The sequence below is a fragment of the Lissotriton helveticus genome, chromosome 2_2, assembly GCF_964261635.1.
Source record: "Lissotriton helveticus chromosome 2_2, aLisHel1.1, whole genome shotgun sequence".
Lineage (NCBI taxonomy): Eukaryota > Metazoa > Chordata > Amphibia > Caudata > Salamandridae > Lissotriton > Lissotriton helveticus.
The window spans coordinates 351,742,819-351,763,240 of record NC_136060.1 but is presented as its reverse complement, the minus strand read 5'-3'; the positions used below and the strand labels follow the sequence as shown (position 1 = coordinate 351,763,240).

The window sequence follows — 20,422 nt, the reverse complement described above, 5'->3', positions numbered from 1 at the left end:
CCTACAAGTTGGACAATGCAGACTTGTTCCAGGCCCCCAAAGCTATAAGAATGGCTTTGGTGGCAGGTTTTAGTCATTAAAACAGCTGTTTTTGTGTTCCACAATAAGTTGGACAAATAGCGCCACCATGTGACATACTGTTATAAGTGTCAGTATTAACAAATAAGTCCCTGGTGCCAAGCACTAGAAGCCACTGGCTCAAATTAAGCACTGCCACTCCAATCATTCAGCAATATTTTAGCTACCTCAGTACGTCTACAAGAATCTTTCATTTTCATTTCATTACACAGTCTGAATCAGAAATTGTTGCTTTAAATGTACTCTACCGGTATAGCAGGTATTTAATGGGGATAGGTGTGGCGCAGCAGCCAGACTGGCTGACTCCAGAGCACAGAGATCCCCGGCGCCAGAGGCAGCTCAGTTTAGCACCATGTGACTCTGAGCAATAGCTCACTTAATCTCCCCAACGGCCCCCAGCGTCTTGAAACCTTTATGGGTGATATGTTTGCAGTTTACAAATAAGGATTATTATTATAATGCAGATCAAAGTTAGGGACCGAAGGACTGAAATTACCGTCACGGTGTCAACTTTATGATGTCAGAGCGAGGTTCACATCATTTCTCAAGGTCACTGTGATGTCACAGAACATCTTACAATTTGTGATTGCTACTCTTAACATATACTCTCATGAAACACAAGAGGGTGAAAATGCACACCGGTATATGTGTGGCTTTGCATGTTGTCTGTGCCTCTGTGCTCTGAATTTATACTTTACGCGTTGCCTCTGGGATAAGCCTGACTGCTCGTGCCAAGCTAACAAGGGGCTGAGCAGGGGTTATCTTCAGAGTGTAACTCCCTTGCCATGACTAGAGTGGTGGTTACTGCCTGGCTTAGGCGCATGCCCTAGCCAACCAGAAAACCCATTTCTAAAAGTGTCTGTGTATCAGTGGCGTAACGAATCTTGAGGGTGGGCCCCCTGCAAAGTGCATGCAGTGGGCCTCCCATGCTCCGGAATCAGTCTGGAGCTCTCAGCCCAGGGATCTGCCACTGCCAGAGGGGGGCCCTCCGCACCGTGGTGGTTGCAGGGCCTTTTGTTACGCTACTGAGAAAACTTTTGGCCTCAGGCAGTAGTCGAGGAGTTCCAACAAACTGAGCCAGACATAAAGAGCTTCCCCAAAGATGGTTATCCCCAATGATTAACACCTGTCTCACTGCCATTAAGCTGTAAAAGTTTAGTGCTGATCCAAGCAGTACCGGCCAATAGATAGGCCCAGAGACTGATCAAGCTCTTCAGAGGGTCAATCAAAACACTGGATCCACTGAGTCACATTAGCATAGGCGAATGCATTCATCCAAATTAACTTTTCAATATTTATGTGCAGTCCAGCAGGGGCTGCACATTAATATTTTTAAAAAAGGAAAGGGGAAGAGGTGATTCCTGAGGGACACCACAAGGACTAAGTTAACTGCTGTCCACAAATGAGGAAGTGTCATGGAATAGCAGGCTCGTACTGATGTGTTCACACTTGCGGAGTGCCTACAACATGACAATGGCCCATAAATAGGTAATTGGGCACATAGACATATATTATGATGTGTTGCTTTACAGCCATTAAAGGTCTGGCTAATAGTGCCTGGGAATAAAAGTGTACACCATGGGGCAGCCCCACAAAGCAAATTGTGGGTGTTCTGCATTGGACCTTTTCCATTTTATGAATACTTCTCACCACCTTAGATTTGAGGTTTTATCTTTCATTGTTGTGAGAGCTCATGACTGTTAAAAACATTGATACAACTCCTTGGGAATCACAAATAGAGGGGCATGCCCACTTCCTACTCCATTCTTTTCTACCTGGCACAAGTTTCAATATGGCTATAGCTTACAGACATTCGAAATGGCCACTGTGTCTTCACAAAGTTACCAAGTCGGCAATGTGGTAGCTCTGCCAAGCTGCCTCACACTCCTGTGTTGTCATTCATTCAATGCCTGTAATGAAGAGATCAGAGATGCAATGTGAAGGGAAGCTCCATGCCCACTGTGAGCCAAGAAACAGGTAAGAACTACCATGGGGGCTGTTAAAGTGAGTGTCTGCATCAGCTGGACCCTGTGGGAGGAGTTTAAACAGAGTGCATCCACACAGCTGCTCAGTGGTGACATTTTAAGTGTAGGATCCTCTGCCATCGTGGTTTTTAAGCCAGCAGCACTTACTGTGCTGGGATGTTCGAAGGATGGCTTGTGATAGCAAACGTATGAGTCCCAGAGTTCATCATGCTGTTGGCTAAAGAGGCTCAACTGTGGAGGCCACCTGACAGCTACGAAGGGCTCCTATAAGAGGACGCACAAAAACCCAAACCTATGTAGTAATAGCAAACATAAAAGGAGGGATGTAGAAATCCTTCCTCTTTCACAAGGTAATAGACCCAGTTAAGATTCATGAAATTCAAGCATTTGCTGCACAAGAACACAACTAAAACCACTGGAAATTATAAAGGACTTATGTGCCAGTAAGAAATTGCTTTTTTTCTTGGACACGGTACTGGAAACAGGAACGTGCAGCTTTGAAAAAAAAGAGACTAAGGCAAAAATAATACACTCATTTAACTGCTAAGATAAATACTGCAGCATTTACCTTAAACAAGGATGAAAGGTGAACATTGGATATCATAAAACCTCAGTCGTTGATTAAACCTCCTGGCCGGTGCTTGTTTTTACTGAGGCTCACATACACTTTTGCAGTTTGAGTTTAGATAGAATAAACTGTAAGTAGCAACAACCGGAGCAAATTGGCCTAGCCATGTGGTATGTAATATGGTGATCATTAGAACCGCCGTGGAAACTGACACCACAAGCCACCTGAAGTACTTAAATGCCAAGTCACCATCGTACCACACATGACATTCCGGATTTAAAAAAATCATATTCTGCCCCTGTGTTCTGGTGCAGCAGTCCTTCAGCTTTCTCCTACAACTGTTTGTAACTTTTGGAAAGTGGCACACGCGTGGGAGGATGAGGAGAACGTCAGTGAGAGAGCTCAGGACAGTGACGTCGCCCGTGATATATACATTTTTTTAAATAAATAAGTATTGGGGGTGTCATAGTCAGGACCTTATTATGAGCAGGGACTCTTGGTTCCAAACAATTAATAAGGTGCCTAGTGAGTCTGGAATGTAGGTGACTCAAATGAACCCACCTACAGAATTTGAATCAGCCTCACACAGTGGAACCGGGGACTGCTCCTGGGGGCGGCAGATAAATAACCCATGGGCAACGGAAGAGGTGAAAACGTCAAACCGCTCCACTGCCAAAAATATGATTTAGAAATGCATGGTCATTTAATGGGGAGCAGATAGAGCGCCGGCCTTGTACCCTACGACATACCTTGTGGGGTACGATGACACAATTAATGTACCGGACTTCGACGCCAAGCCATATGTGTCAATGGCCACATACCACCAGTTTTGTGAGCAGCCCATGCTTGCTTTCAGTCACCACAGTCATCCTGGCTGCTTGCATTCTCCTCTTTCCCCTGCAGTCAGTCACACACCCACCCACTGAGACTCCTCGCCACCACGGACCACTCACTTCTGCCTCGGCTCAGACAGACTCACCTGAGGCCTGGCCTGCAGCTTCAGTGGAAGGCGGGAGCAGGAAGCAGGAAGCAGAAGAGGGCAAGGGCAAGGCTAGACAGGCAGGGGCTAGTAATAATTAAATTATGGCCGGGTGCGCCGCACGGTGAGTTCGTGGCAGCCTTTCTCAGTAGTCACTCCAGCTGGGTCCTGGGTGGGATGCCTCACCTCACTCGTCACGCGCACTTTTAATTGCGCTTCTGCGCAATGCGCATGACAATGTAGTAAAATGTAAATGTAAATGTAGTAGTACTTGTATAGCGCACGAATCACCCATCAGGGTATCTCAGCGCTTGTATGCATACCGCTGTGGAACCCTTCCTGGCTTTTCCCTGTGAAGTGCCCACTCCTGGGCACCCCCAAGGTGAAGCCAGGCATCCTAGCGTTGTTGGGGCCGTTGTTGAGATTAAGCAAGCTATTGCCCAGAGTTGCAGAGTGGGACCCATGATTGGAATAGGCACCGAGGCGAGAATTATCAGGTCCGAGGAAATTGAGCCCAAGACCCGCCGAGGCGGGAATTGAACCCTAGTCCCGGGCTAGACCTCTGCATCAGGGTCTGCTGCTCCATCCATTGAGCCACACTTCTCCACCATGGTCATCAATAGCCCCACCCTATGTCCCACCCTGAAGACACACACTCTGCGCGCCGCGGCCCGCGCACCATAATCAATAAAGAGCCTGCCTCAGAGGCCCACCCGGGCCCCGGCGGACCATGCGCACCATTTAATTAATTAAGGAGAGTGTTTTTACGAATTACGTAAGACGAACGTCGGCAGGGTGTTAACCGCAATAACACAGTTAACTTTCCACAACACCTTTGTTGCTCCAAGTGTCCCCGCGAGACTTCTGGTAATGTTTCCCAGCTGAGAAGGGATATAATACTTACAAGCTGTACGAAGTGAGTCATGTGGTTCCGCAGCAGCAGTTAGGTGGAAAATATATTATTGGGTGAAGGACAGGCAGAAGAGTTTTTTTAAGTGTACATAACAGCTTGTTCCTCTACACCCGCTTTATGAGCTGTTTCAAGCTCCCTTTCCAACCCTATAAGTAGGATCCCTAAGAGGCCGGGCGTGCGCACATATTAATTAGTGAGGGGGCCCCTGGGGCACAGGAGCTTGCGGGGCCTGTGTTACGCCTCTGGCTGTGCGTGCACCATTTAAATAATGAGGCCGTGCGCACCATGCCTGTGCGCACCATTTAATTAATGAGCTAAGAGGCTTGCTTGCCACGCTGAGTGAATGGGGCCCCTGGATCACGGGCCCCCTCGCAGCTCGGGGGCTGCGGGGGCCTGTGTTACGCCCCTGGTTTCAACCAGCTTGTCATTCTACCCGCAGATTGGTCAGCATTGAAATTTTCATTGAAGCTGCTCTTGATGTGCTTGGTTGAGCTCTTTCAGCAAACATCACCCACTCATAGGACCTCCTCGTCCCAGTCAGGTTCAGGTTCAAAAACTTTATTCGATTAAAAAAAGAATCATAAAAGTAAAACATTTTACAGAACATGATTTAGAGATATTATTAAAAAAAAAAAAAGACAATCTTAAAATTAACATTAAACTGGTAAAAGGACATTAATTAATATATTCTTTCAAGCAATACATGTTAATACATAAATTGTTCACACTAGGATGTCCATCAGGGGGAGCAAGGGAAAAGAGTCACAGTACAACATTCTACATGAGCAAAGACAAAGGTTCTTAAGGCTAAATTAACCGTACCGTTTTCTGATCAGGAGAGACACTCGTATGAAGTTTAACATTGCACAACATACTCCAGAAGATGACAAAGATAACAAGTAGTCATAACCTTCATTGTAGTTACATGGTTGCTTCCCCTTCAAAATAGGCTTAATAAACCTGATTCTCGGATCCTTATATAAGGGGCAAAAAAGAACAACATGCATGGTACTTTGATTAACTTTGTTATTACAGGGACAAGGAGGCAGCCTCTCACACCAACCCCCTTGTTTAGGAAACGCAAAAAGAAAATGCAAGGTATTTAGCCTGAACCTTGTCAGATAAAATCGCCATTGTACATGAGTTGTAAAGGTTAGATAAAACTGATGCTGTAAATTAACCATAGGACCAGATGGCCTGGCTAAGGAATGCACATGTGAGGATTTCCAATAACTTGATTTAATAACGGATTTAATGTCTCCCTGTATTTTTTCAGGGTTATCAAAGATGTCACCCAAACCTATTTTATGGAGCATTTCGTTAACATATGATAACCAAGGAATCTGTTTCCCATTTTCCAGTTTTAGACAGTCCTGGAGAATGTCTCTAGAGAGCTGAAGGTCCTCTGTTAACCATATTTTGCCCCATAATAGTAAGGGTGAAAGACGAATGGTATCACTCACATAGCTCAAACCTATTTCATCATGAGCAAATTTGTTTGATGAACCTGATGGGATTGCCAATACACGCTTTATAAATTTATTCTCCATGACTTGTATCGTGGCAGGGCTTTCAATTCCCCAAACCCCAGCCCCATAGGTAGCCACCGACAAACATTTTGATTTGTACAGGGTTTTTAAACGTGTAATAGGTTTTTGACCTAGTTTGCCACAGAAGCGAAACAGACCTTCTATAGAGCGGCTGGCGCTCTGAACTCGAATCTTCATTAACGGGGCCCAACTCAATTTATTATTAAAAAGGTTTCCCAGATAGTTAAAATGTTCAACCTTTTCAATGGTAAAGTTATTTACCACAAACTTTCTGGTTTTAGTCCCCTTTGGGCCACAGACCATAGCAAAGGATTTAGTGAAATTTACCTTTAGGTCTAGGTCCAACATGAAGGTGTTAAAAGCATCAAGACAGATCTGCATGCTATTTCCTGTGAGTGTCATAAGTACCGTATCGTCGGCATACGAAAGCATTGGTATGCTCCTGCCGTTAACCTTTGGGAAGTCATGACAATGGTCCAACAGATACTTTTCCAGACCATTTGTGTACACAAGGAACAAAAAAGGGGCTAATATGCATCCTTGTCGTACACCCTCAGTTGAGAGGATAGATTTAGTTTTCCCCCCCCCTGGCCCAAACCTTATGGCTACAGTTGTTGATTCATGCAGTCTGCGAAGCAAGGTGACCAAGGGTTCCTCAAAGCCCATATCCCCCATCATTTGCCAGAGCTTGCTCTGACACACAGTGTCGAATGCACTTGAAAGGTCCATGAAGGCAAGGTGGATGGAGGAATTCCTTGCCTTCATGTACTTTCCTATAATTAAAGCCAAGTTCAGGCACTGTTCAACCGTCCCTGTACCTTTTCTGAAACCGTATTGGGAGTTCACAATGAGGCCCACCGAGTCTGCCCATGTTTCCAATCTGGCTAAAATGACCCTACCCAATAATTTACATGATGCATCAATTAGTGAAATTGGTCGATAGCATCGGGGGTCAGATCTATCGCCCTTCTTAAAGATCGGCACCACCACTGCCTCCTTCCATGATGCCGGAATGCGGCCAATAACAACTGCCCTAAACACATTTAACAGTAAAGGGGCCCAAACCTTGACATTATGCCTGAAGAAATCCAGGGGTACTGAGTCAGGTCCGGGGGCTTTTAGTAATATGCCTTTCCTCAAGGCATCCTCCACCTCTTGTAAGGTAAACGAGGAGCACAGGGACAACGATGTTTGTGAGTCCACCAGCTCCCTGGCGTCTTCTGATGGTTCCTGGGTTTGGATTCCATTTGGGTTGAAAATTTTCCCAAAATGAGATTCCCACGTTTCACCTGTAATCTGCATTAAGATGTTATCCTTGCCTTTACTCGAAAAAAGGGGACGGTTAATAACTTCCCAGAAAAGCCTAGTATCTTTTAATTCCGAGGCCTTCTCTAGATCCTCCCAGGCTAGGTTTTTTAAATCCTGCTTCCTTGTTCTAATGGCCTCTTTATAGGCCAATCTGGTCGTTCTAACCAGCTCTTTATCCCTTGGCTTTTGTTTTAATGCTTTTTTCAAGGATCTATGTGATGCAGAGCACACGGCATCAAACCATCTGGGGCCCATCGGTTTATTTTTCCCAATTGGTTTTTTGAGACGCTCAGCTACATGCCCACATAAAGATTCAAAGTTCCCTATGACCTTTTCAGGGTTAGCTGTAGGTGAGAGACATGCCTCATATTCCGCTGTATGTCCATTTAGGATCTCCGCCTCAAGACCAGCAGCATCTATTTTACCCCATTTGAGAGTAATGCCTTGATTCCTGTTGTACTTTATAGATTGCTCCCGGACAGGATGTTTGGGTTTAACAGGACAGAGCAGGGATAACATTAGAGGGTTATGATCACTGGCAGCATTTGCAATTACCTCCAACTTGTCAACATAATGAAAATACCCACTAGACACAATTGCAAAATCAATAAAACTCATCGTGCCTCTACTTCCCTGAAAGGTTGGTATTGGGGCCGAATTTGGACCAACCCAGGGCTCCACTATACATAAATCATTTAGGATAATAATATTATTTAAGGCATCCCCCTGGGGTGTGTGTTTGAAGTGTATTAGAGGATGTTCATATGAATCTTTCAAGCCACACACATTTGAATCCCCATGGCTGCATAATGAGCAATTGAAATCTCCCACCCAGATGATAAAAAGTAGGGGTTGTTCATGACGCGCCCTGGCTATAGCCTCCTCCAGTTTCGATATTACAGTTGTCTCATTATCATCAAAGATATTATAATACCAGTTGATCAATAACAGTGGTTCAGGAAACAAGTTGTCCAACATTAGCAATTGAAACCATGGGGTGTCCGCTATCTTAGATATTACAGGTTTACATAATTTTAGTGAAATTGCTGTCATTATTCCACCTTTTGCCCTACCCGCTTGTGAGGGCACCGCTAGGACATTAAATGATTGGAAACCATCAACATTCTGAGGGGTTCGGCTCCATGTCTCCTGAAGACACAGAATGTCACGATCTCCCACATAGTCTAACCAGGCCTCATCCTCTAATCTAGTAGCAAGCCCAGCGATATTCCAAGAAATTAGACACAACCTTGATTCACATTGTTTGTCTCTAACTGATTCTGGTATTGCTGCCAAGTCTTGCCTTAGGGTAATTAAATTTGGTTCACTTTCTTTGGTACAGCCAACCTCTGGTTCTTGAAGGTTAGTAGTACGGTCCTCACATACGGAAACATCCTCCATCAAGTTATCATTACAACTTTCCCCATTCTCCCACTGACTAGGCTCTCCCAATAACAAGACATTGCCAGAAAGGTTTTGTAATGGTCAGTCCAACTCCTCCATACCCACAAGTGGATCAAAACGATTTCTTAGGGGGATGTTGCTTGGCAACCACCCTAGATAATCATCTCCCTGAGATCTTAGTCTTGGGTCATTATACAGTGGTTGCAAAAAGTTATTATTGTTACATGTTGATCCCCTGGAAAAGCCATCACCCTGGTGCCATGTTCCCCAGTTGTTTTGAATCGGCCATACGGCCATATTTCTCCGGGTCCACCCAGGGTATGTATCGCTATAAAAGCTCTGGCCGGAATTCTTATGGTACAAAGTCGGAGGAACAAAATTCAAATTTGGATAAACATACTCCAAACCTAAGCATTGGATATCTCCAGTTCTGGCAAACCTTGGTTTACTGCAGATCATATCTTTTACCCAAGTGTCCCTGAAATTATTCAGGATACAGTCTCCCTCTAAGTCCTTCTCACTTCGGCCCACCCAGGGGAATCTGCGCACACTGAGTATTTTTGTTTTAGAATCAGGAGGAAGTGGCCTATTATTATTAAGCCAAAATGTTACTTTATTTTTTAGCTCCTGATTTGATTCCGTTTTATTAGGCAAAACTGGGGGGACTCCTGTAAGGATTACCATAAAAGGGACAGAGTCTGGGGGCAAATTTACGGATGGTAGTTTCTTTTTATGTATTCTGTCACTATCTACCTGTGATGATATTGGTTTTGGTTTAGGGCCAGAGGTAGCTCCCTGCTTGGATGTAGTTGCTTTAGATGTTAGCACTATGCCGGCCACATTTTGACTTTTGGACCCCACGGTGACCGCTGCTGCGGGTTTAGTACGTGGTAATGGTATAGGTTTAGACCGTACTAAAGGGACGGGTGCTACCTTAGGGTCAAAGGTTGCAGGTGTAGGGGGTGCTTTACTTACATTTTTCTTCTCTCCCCCTTTTCTTGAGGTACTATTGGTGTTGTTATTTTTATTGTTAGTGCCCCCCGTCTCAAGTGTATTACTCTTATTTACCAGTGATTCAAGAGAGTGAGTATTAAGTGAGATAAGATGTTCTAATTGATCTAACTTTAAGTTAACAATTTGGGTTCTCTCTAGGAGGGGCAACAGAAGGTTCTGAACCACTTTCTCAATTTTCCCCAATAGATCGTCATTATTATTGGTGTTGAAGGAGAAGATTTTCTGACCCACCTCACCTACATGGGTTCCCTTTTGCTTAGGCACATTTGCCGGAAATCTAGGTGCAACTGTCTTAGCTAGCTTGGCTCTACTTCCCTTTCCGTGATTCCCCCCTCTTGTCCGTTTGTTAAGTTGCTTAGGTTCATGCTCACAGTCTAAGGCTCGAGCTTGTGTAGGGATAGAGCCATTATTGCTCAGATTGCAGTCTTGGGTGCTATCCCCCGTAATACCTGGTGATATAGGTGTAGGAGTGGGTGTAGGTGCTTGATATTGGGAGCCCCCTAAGTCTTCAGCCATAATTGGCTGGGAGTCGGAAATTACGACAAGATTTGGGCTAGCTTCCAGATTACTATCTGGACTCTTGTCAGGGGTGAGTGTTGTCTTATTGGGGGTCATTGTTGAACCGATACGTCCCAAAGAGGAACGTTTCCCTGTTATCAAGTCTAAAGACAAACGCTTTTCAGTAAAGGCAATTTCTTTTTCTAAAATCCCCGTCGCCCGGGTTATAAAATCATCTAAAGTTCCAGTGGCTTTCCTATTGTTCGTCTTTACAGTTACCTGCCTATCCTTCCCTGAACGCAAGGACATCATGTGAATTTAATATATCAAAAAACAGATAAAAGTTAAAAGTTAAAACAAAGTCTTAATACCAGTCAATGAGAGAAAGTCCTTAAATCACCAATGGAAGAGAGTGGGCCCGACCCGTCCTTGGACGGCCTTAGACGGTCCCGCCCTTGTCCCGGGCTTCTCCCGGCGTGCTCCCGGCGTGCTCCCGGCGTGCTCCCGCGCGCTCCCGCGCTGCGGGTACCCAACGTACTTTTATGACTAGGGGCATGATTGGCGGGTGGGTGTGGCCGGCAGGGAGAGCAGCCCAGCTGGTGGCGATTGGGCGAGCAGGGACTCCTGGTCCACGGAGTCCCTGCCTGTGCTCGCAGCCCTGCCGGTCGTGAAGCACCAGCCCCTTGAAGAGCAACAGCCCCCTCCTAGGCAGCCACGCTGCGGGACCCGCGAAGCGGGTCCGGCGAGTTGCAGGCGCTGCCCCTGATGTCAGCTGTGAAGGGCTCCCGCTGCTGAGGTCCGTCGACTTATGGCGATTGCAGGCGTTTGGAAAAAGGTCCCACCAGGTAGGAGGCGATACACTCCTTTATCCGTGGGCGGGTGGGCGTGGCCGGCAGGGAGAGCAGCCCAGCTGGTGGCGATTGGGCGAGCAGGGACTCCTGGTCCACGGAGTCCGTGCCTGTGCTCGCAGCCCTGCCGGTCGTGAAGCACCAGCCCCTTGAAGAGCAACAGCCCCCTCCTAGGCAGCCGCGAGTCCGGCGAGTTGCAGGCGCTGCCCCTGATGTCAGCTGTGAAGGGCTCCCGCTGCTGAGGTCCGTCGATTTGTGGCGATTGCGGACCATGGGTGCTTTTTGCACTTCTTATTTGTGCACTCAACCACGTGTTTTCCTTACAGTCATTTGTGAAGGATTATATGATCTCCATTACACGGCTTCTGCTCGGATTAGATACAACACCAGGATCTGGATTTCTTTGCTCTGTATATCAACTTTCAGGAGATCTAAAGATTCTACAGGATGAACCAGCTGTTCTGGAGATTCTCACCGCTACAATCAACAGCTTCAATTTTCGTCCCAGTCATTACCATATGAAGTGGTCCTCAGGGACATCTTAAGGATTTTGGGGACCCTGGGCCAAATATATTTTTGGGGCCCCTGTTTGAAACAGCTTTGAATTTATGATCCAATTTCAGCTCTTTCATGCACTCTTTGGCCAGGTCACTGAGAGTGCACAGCCACACTCATCTAAATTCTACATGTGTTTACATCTAATATTCAGGGGTAGTGATGTGTGTTCAGTATTGTAACAGCAGCAGTTCACTAATATTACTGCAAATAATCTCTGTTACACCTTTCCATTTCACATATTTTAGGTCCTGTTTTGATTTAATTTATTATAATATATATTAAATAAACTTTTTTATGGATGTTGTATGCAGCACAACATTTTTTACAAAATGTCTGTAATATACTCTCAGACATCACACATAAAAAAAAAAGTTAAAACGGCATTTGAAACAACCTGTTTAAGAATTATTAATGGTCATTAGGGCAAGACTCTCTGCAGAACAGAGGTGGCCCTATCAGGGGTCCCTCTTAAACCCAGAGCCCACTTTGTCCATGCCTTAAAACGTCTCTGGTGATCCCGCCTCCTGACAGGCTCCTAACATGCTAGTCTGCTTTTTATGGGTTTTTTAATAAAAGCCCCACCCACCTACCTCCGTGCCTGCTTGATTTCCTGACCCACAACAGGTGAGAGAATACGCTATGGCTGTAAGTTACACATTATTTTTGTTATGGTTGTTAGGGATATGAGTGTCATTACTATTTGTTTAGGGGCAGGCACTGCCTTACTGTGTTGCTGTTTCTGGCGATAGGTCGCATGTGCCCAATTTTGCCACGCTCATGGTCACAGTCGCCGCGCAGGTGCTTCGCTGGGGCAGGAAGCATTGTTGGCAGCCCGCTGGCAGGCCGGACAAGTGCTGGGAGGTCCTGGCAGCACTTGAACCCCGCGGCCTTGTCTGTTATGTACAGGGCTGCGGAAGAGGCGGCAGTCTGTCTCTTATGCTCCCAAAGTCTCGTGGTGAGTGAGATTTGGTTGCTAGGAGACAGGTATAAATGGGGAGTTGTTACTTGGTACAACCTACTTCAGGCCAGGCTGGTTGGCTCTTTTTTTGTTAAAATTGAGCCTGTGGAGATGTCTGATGCTACGCCTGGGAAATCTGCTTCCAAAAGGAAACATGTGCAAGAATTAGAAGAGGATGATTTGTTGCAAATATCAAGACCTGATTTGCAGGATTTGATTAATAATGCTGTGCAGGCTGCCTGTATGAGCCTCAAGCAAAAGGGGGAGGTTGAAGATGAGATGGAAAATTCCTCTAAGGGCAAATATGTGCAGCGAAAAGTACTCAGATTACTTTGGTTAACATTGTACTGTTTGAGAAATGCACTGTGTTCACTTTTTATACTTAAAAACTGCGGTTTTGCATAAAGTATTTTACTTCAACAAAGTATTTTACAAACAATTGGTCTCAAATTTAGTCCCTGAGTGTGTGTAATCATTTCTTGCTTGAGTCTGTATAACAAATGCTTAACACAACCCTCTGATAAGCCTAACTGCTTGGCCACACTACCACAAAAGAGAGCATTTAATATTATCTACTTTAGCGTCTGTAAAGCTCTGGGGATCCATTGGACTCTATGCACACTATACCATACTTTGGTATACTGTATACAGAGTCAGCTTCCTACACCTATTTGCAGCTTCTACCGGATAAAATGTTTCTGAGGTTGGAACTGGCCTTTGTCCCTAAAGTTTCTTCAAAGTTCCATTAGCAAGAGGAGGTTGTTCTTCCTGATTTTCCTGTGGAGGTTGATGGTCAGGTGCCCTCTGTTTTGGTTGTTCAAAGGGCTCCTCAGGTTTATCTGCAGCGCGCTCAGGATTTTTGCCTTTCTCCTACTTTGTTTGTGTCCTTTGGTGGGACGGGGGGCTAAAGGGGAAAAAAGTGACTACTTTAATTCTCAATGGGTGCGTCTGGCAGTTTATCAATCTTATAATTCCTTGGGGCTGGTTCCTACGGCTCAGGCTCAGGGTTGTTCCACTAGATCTGTGTCCCGTTCCTGGGCTGAGGCTAAGGGAGTTTCTGTCCTGGAAATGTGTAGTGCTGCTACCTGGCAGTCACATCACACTTTTATTGTGTTGTTACTTACCAGTAATCTTCATTACTACGATTATGGTCCTCCTTGTCCCAGTCATGTCCCCTCCCTCCACCTATTGGTGTGTCTTGTCTTGTTACTAGTAGGAAAGGAGGCAGGTGGCAGGGGCTATTATAAAAAAACATTAAAAACAGACTAGTGTGTTAAGTGCCTGTCTGGAATTGGGACGTCCTCATATAGTAATGACTGGGATGAGGAGGACCTTAATCGGGGCAATGAAGATTACTGGTAAGTAACGGCACTTCCTGCGGCAATGGCAGGGAAGTCTAAATATGGCAGACATGCTGCTGCTGCTGCTTGGCTGTCTGCCCGCTGAGGTGTAAGTGACTTACTTTGACTACTATTACTAACCTTTCATGGAACAGGTCACGTGTACCTCCCAAAATATAACCTTTCCTAGTCACACATAGTCAGGTGCTCCATAACCATCCTCTATAAAAAATAAACCAAAAGCTGGTGCAAGGTCATCAATTTAGAGCATGAACGTTAGAGCATGCTAGACCCACAAGTGATTGCCTCGGCAAGTTGGAGTCCTGCAGGAAGAACCTGAAAACATTGCTAGGAGGGGGAGCTTCCTGACAACTAGATTTTTTTAAACCAACACCAAAGGCACCCAAACTCATCCATTAATGGATCTAGGCCTTCATCATCAATACTCAATTGAGTCTGCCTTGGCTTCAAGGGACCAGAGTTGGCTTTCCCTTCCACATCTTGTAAATCTTAGCAGCGCTTAACAAGAAAAGTAAAACAAGCACTAATAGGACTCGCCTTTTAGACCTATTTGCTTTGTCGGTGCAGCTTGCCACTGCTGGATAACATCTGCAAAATAAAGTGCAATAATGCAACTGCTGTTGCCAGTCACATTATTCAGTAGGCACGTGAATTCATCACTATGCATGTGCGCACCTACAGAATGACGTAGGCACCGTTTTCCTAATATTTTATTTATCAATCCAAAATGACAGAAGCAACATGTCTCAGTAAAGAAAAAAAATGGGGGAGGGGGCTTATGCAAAAGTGCAAAATAACAAATGACCACCCCGGTGGGGGGCCAATAGAGGAATGGGTGGGGAGATTAGGTAGAGTGGAGGAGAAAAGCAAAGCATGAGGGAGAAAGCAACTCTGGGGCCAGGGAGAAAAACACAGTAGAGAGTACAACACAAAGCTTAGGAGAAGTGGGTTTGGGTGAGAGTGGAGTGGAGCGGAGTCGAGTGTCACAGAGTGGAGGGGCGTAGAATGAAATGGCATAGAGTAGAGGGGCATAGAGTGAAGTGGAGGATTGCAGAGTGTCGTAGAGTGGACTGGCATCGAATTGAGTGGAGTGGTTTTGGGTGGAGTAGAGCGAAGCGAAGAGGCATAGAGCAGAGGGTCACCGAGTGGAGAGGCATAGAGTGGAGGGGCATTAGGTGGAAGAGCATAGAGTGGACAGGCACCTGGTGGAGGGGCGTGGAGTGGAGTGTCGTGGAGTGATGTAGAGTGGTGTAAAGTGAAGTGATGTAGAGTGGATTACAGTGGTGTAGATAGCAGTAGAGATGAGGGGCGTAGATTGGAGGGGCAAAGAGTGGGGGCATAGAGCAGGGGACATAGAGTGGGTGATAGAGTAGGGGTATAGAGTGGAGGAGCAAAGAGTAGAGTGGAGTGGTGTAGAGTGGAGGGGTGTAGAGTGGAGGGGCATAGAATGGAAGGGCATACAGTGGTGTAGCACAGAGTGGAGTAGAACGTAAATGTAAATGCAAATTGATACTTGTATAGCGCACTACTCACCCGCAAGGGTCTCAAGGCGCTTGTATGAATACCGCTGTGGAATCCATCCTGGCTTTCCCTGTGAGGTGTCCACTCCTGGGCACCCCCAAGGTGGAGGCCTGGCATCCTTAGCGTTGTGGGGGACGTTGTGGAGATTAAGCAAGCTATTGCCCAGAGTTGCATAGTGGGACTCCATGATTGGAATAGGCACCGAGGCGAGAATTATAAGGGCCGTGGAATTTTTTAGCCCAAGACCCACCGAGGTGGGGAATTGAACTCTGGTCCCGGGCTAGACCTCTGCATCAGGGTCTGCCACGCTAACCATTGAGCCACATTCTACTCCAGAATGGAGTAGAATGGAATGGAGTAGAGTGTCAGAGTAAGGTACCATGAAATTGAGTGGAGTACAGTGGAGTGTTGTAGGGTGGAGTGGGTCGGCCTAAGGTGAAGTTGCATGGGTTGATGTACAGTGTCATAGAGTGCTTTAGAGTAGAGTGGAGTACAGTGGAGTATTGTAGAGTGTTGTAGAGTGAAGTGGAGTGGCATAGAGTGGAGTAGAGTGTCAGAGTGGAGTGACTCAGATTGGAGGCATGTAGAGTGGCATAGCACAGAGTGGAGTAAAGTGACATAGAGAGGGGACTAAAGTGCTGTATTGTCTAGTAGATTGGAGTGGCAAAGCATATAGTGGAGTAAAGTGTTACAGAGTGGAGTGGCATAGAGTGTCGCAGAGTGTTATGTCATAGAGCGGATTGTTGTAGAGAGGAGTAGAGTGGAATAGAGTGGAGTAGAGTAGAGTGGCCCAGAGTGGAGTAGAGTGGTGTGGAGTAGAGTTGAGTAGATTGTTGTGGAGTAGAATGTCATAGATTGGAGTGGGGTGTCATAGGGTGGAGTGACATAGAGTGAAGCAGAGTGGCCTAGAGTGAAGTGGTGTAGAGTGTTGTACAGTGTTGAGGCGTAGAGTTGAGTAGTTTGTTGTAGAGTGGAGTAGAGTGGAATGGATTAGAGCGTCATAAAGTTGAGTATCATGGAGTGGCATAGAATGGAAAGGTTTAGATTGGAGTGACGTTGGTGGAGTAGTGTAGCATGGAGTGGCGTAAAGTGGAGTAGAGGGTCCTAAAGTGGAGTGGAGTAGAGTGCAGTGTTGCATAGTGAAGTGGCCTTGAGTGGAGCGGTATAGAGTGGAGGAAAGTGTCGGAGAGTGCAGTAGCATAGAGTGGAGTACAGTGGAATGGAGAAGAGGGTCACAGAATGGGGTGTCGTAGAGCGGGTGGAGTACAATGGAATGGTGTGTCATAGAGTGAGGTGGCATGGATTGGAGTGGCATACAGTGGCCTAGAGGAAGTGGCAAAGGGTGGTGAAGAGTGTCAGAGTGGTTTAGAGTGGAGTGGCATATCTGGAGTAGAGTGGAGGGACGTATAGTGGTGCAGTGTCGTAGAGTGGAGTGTCGTGGAGTGGCATAGAATGAAGTGAAGTAGGGTGGAGTAGAGTGTCATAGAATGGAGTGGAGTGGCGTAGAACGGAATGGGGTAGAGTGGAATGCATAGAGTGAAGTGATGTAGAGTGGAGAAGAGTGTTGTAGAGTGATATATCATAGAGTTGAAGGGTGTGGAGTGGCTTAGAGTGGAAGGGCGAAGAGTGAAATGGCTTACAGTGGAGTCATATAGAGTGGAGTAGAGTGGCAGGACGTAGAGTGGAGTAGAGTGTAATAGAGTAGCGTGGAGTGGAGTACAGTAGAGGGGAGTAGAGCGTCATAGTGTTTCATAGAGTAGTGTTGTAGAGTGGACTGGCGTAGAGTGGAGTAGAGTGAGTAGAGTGGAGTTGATAGAGTGGAGTATTCATGGTGTGGTAGTGCATTGCCATTACAGACAGCACATTTTCAATTGAAATGACCATTACATTTGCCCAGACATACAGTTTTACTGATAAGACTATGCAGCGCACAAACGATAATGTGTGGAAATGGTGTCACCAAGTAAATTGATTTGTTTTTATCTTATTAAAATATATGTTTCAACTACACGTCGGAATTACAAAACAATTTGCTTCATTTGTGCTTTCCTCATTCTGATATATTCTGAAATGTTTGCCCGGTTCATTTACAGACATTTAAATTCTGTTGCTGGCTAGAAAAAATAACATCCTACAGCCTTTCCTGCCACATGGGCTCCCAGCATGATTGTCACATAAATCCTCTCACTTTGAATTCAGAGACAGAAAAGTAAACATCAAGTAAACATCAAGCTCCCAACATTTCACCCCTGTCTTTGAATGCACAGCAAAATGTGACAAGATAAGAACAAAACTTAAAGGCCTATTAACAGAAAGCGAGCACTCGTGGAAGAATACAGTAAATAGGCTATGCTCCACGGAAAGGACAAAGTCATGCTAGACAACCTAACACAAATAAACCCCGCAAAAAGAAAGCAATCAAATGTGATTTACAAATCACAAAGCCAATGGTAAGCAATGTGTGGAATGCATTCCAAGGGAAGCTTTCAGAATGTCCCCAAGATATCTTTGTAAACCAGACAGCTGTTCTGTCTAGTAGGCTTCAGCTTAAAAAACAAATGGCTATAATGTCACATATTTCTCTTGTGTAGTCTCAGATCCTTGTCAGCATACGAAGCCCTCTTCTGTTCATCCCACACTTCTCCGTACCAAAATATCTGCCAGTTAAGTAGTAAGTGGAGTGGTGTGGCTCACTGGTTAGAGGCGGCAGACCCTGGAGCAGAGGACGACCCGGGACCAGGGTTCAATCCCCAACGCGGCAGGGTCTTGGACCAGGGTCAACGGACTCGATAATTCTCGCCTCGGTGCCTACTCTAACTAGGGATCACACTCGGCAACTCTGGGCATTAGCTTGCCTCATCTCCACAACGACCCCCCACATACGCCGGGGATGCCTGGTTTCACCTTGGAGATACCCAGTAGGGACCATCTCACAGGGAAAGCCAGGACGGGTTCCCCAGCGGTCTACAGCGCAGAGATACTCCTTCGGGAGTCGATTCTAGCGCTTTAGAAACCCACAATCAATCAATCAATCAATCAAATGCTGGCCTAAAGGATAAAGTCCACTCAGACTAAAGTTAGTGGTATACTTAGAACCCACTTGTCCCCAGGTATAAGTTCCCATTGTTAACATTTGGCAACAACACTATGAGCAGGTCAGAGATAAGGCCCAGTGGTTAAATAAGCCGGTGATGCTTGCGCGCCCTTACCCGATTCACAGGCTCCCTTCTGCGCCTGGAGGATGGCGGGCAGCCCTTGCTGCAGCGCCTTGCGGGTCTCCACCTTCAGCTGGCACACATTGTCATAGGTCTTTCCGTCGCTGCCACACACCTTGGGCGTCAGCTTGCACTGGCACACGCCCTTGGCCATGCGCTTCCCTGCCGGGTGCTTGCACTCCAGACTGTCCCCGCACGGCGGGTCCTCTTTGCGGCCACAGGCCTCCCCTTCACCTGCGGCGCAGACCAGACAGCAGTTGCAGCGGTCTGGCACGTAGCCGCTGGGGCAGCTGGGACTCGGGCATCTGGAGACATCACATCGCGAGGAGCACTTGCTGAGGCCTATGGGGTCCGCCGCCCCCTGCCCTGTGATCGCGGCCACAAGTAGGCACACAAACACTTTGACATGTGCTGATTTCAACATCGCCATTTTTTTTAACACTAAATAAATAAATAGCAAAGTTACGAAAATTATAAAAGTTGTGCAGTTCTGTCCAGCTAATGACCCTCTATTTTGCAGTTTAGCCAAAATAGTAATCCTAGAGATTAAAAGGGCAATTTTTCAAATTAAAAACAGAAGTGGAGTTTTCTTTCCTTCGTGCAAGCGGCAAGTTCTCCGATTTGCAAATAATGTGCAGCACTCTTTAAGGACTGTTCTGCACCAGTCAGCTGACGTGTTTGTTGAGAGCAATCCAAATTAAAACGCGAATTGGAGCAGGGCTAAAAAATGATGCACGCTTGCTTTGGAAAACATAGACTGCTTTCGCTTCCCTGTGCTCATTGGCTGCCTCAGATTGTCATCGTAAACCGTTATCCCGGTAGCAACCCTAGAAGCATGAAAATCAGTTTAAGTCGTGCAGACCCGGTGCGGTTTCAAGGCAGCGCGTGAGTAAACATTGAATGGGTCTTGGCCAGAGAGCTTCAGCAGGGAAGGAACCTTGCTTCAACTCTCCATCCAGCGTGAGGGCTGCGGGTCGCAGAGGCGTCCAGACGTCAGCTGCTCCTGCAGGACAGACAGCAGTCAGCAGATGAGGGCAGCGCGCGCTCGCCGGCTCAGTTATACTGTGTGCGCTCTGTCTGCCTGCACTGAGTCACCGCTGGGCTCGTCTGGCTGCAGTTCGGGGCCAGAGCTCCAGGCACAACTGGCCCGTCTCCAATCCCAGCCCATCGAGGGATGGAATGTGCTCGCATCCCCCTCCCCGGAGCCGCGCCGTTATCTGGAGGCCAGGCTGCAGTGGCGTGCACAGGCGTTAGAAGCCTCACTGGCTGGGGTAGTCAAGTGTGAAAATACTGAGCGCTGTTCCCCCCAAAAAATCATTTTCCCTCGGCATAAAATGCACGAGGGAAATGGCGAATTTGAACTGCAAATAAATGCAGGGTGGTTTCGAAACACAATCCATGTGTTTTTTGTGCTTAACTTGAAAACCTTGAGGCATTTCTAAAAGTGGTCCTCTTCTGGAGACGCGCGCAGATGTGGCTTTTTCTATTGCTAAAAAACATCAGCACAACATATGCGTTTGAACTTACAGACCGTCTCCACATGTTCTTACTCTTTTAAAAATGTTCCATTACCTCGCGTTGAGTGTGCCTACGCCCTTATCCATTCCTTAATCTGGCCCTACGAGAATAAAACAACAAACATGACGTCATTAATTCTCAGTCAG

The 20,422-nt window shown here is 46.4% G+C and overlaps 1 protein-coding gene across 1 annotated transcript in view; it reads right to left on the bottom strand.

The window, feature by feature from the left end:
• HTRA3 (HtrA serine peptidase 3) overlaps positions 1 to 19,826 on the bottom strand; it is a 265,925-nt gene extending 246,099 nt beyond the window's left edge. The window contains exon 1 of the mRNA XM_078678531.1: positions 18,753 to 19,826. Coding sequence (XP_078534657.1) covers positions 18,753 to 19,188 — 436 coding nt within the window. The 5' untranslated portion in view covers positions 19,189 to 19,826. The remainder of the gene's footprint in view (positions 1 to 18,752) is intronic.
• Positions 19,827 to 20,422: the final 596 nt, after the last annotated feature.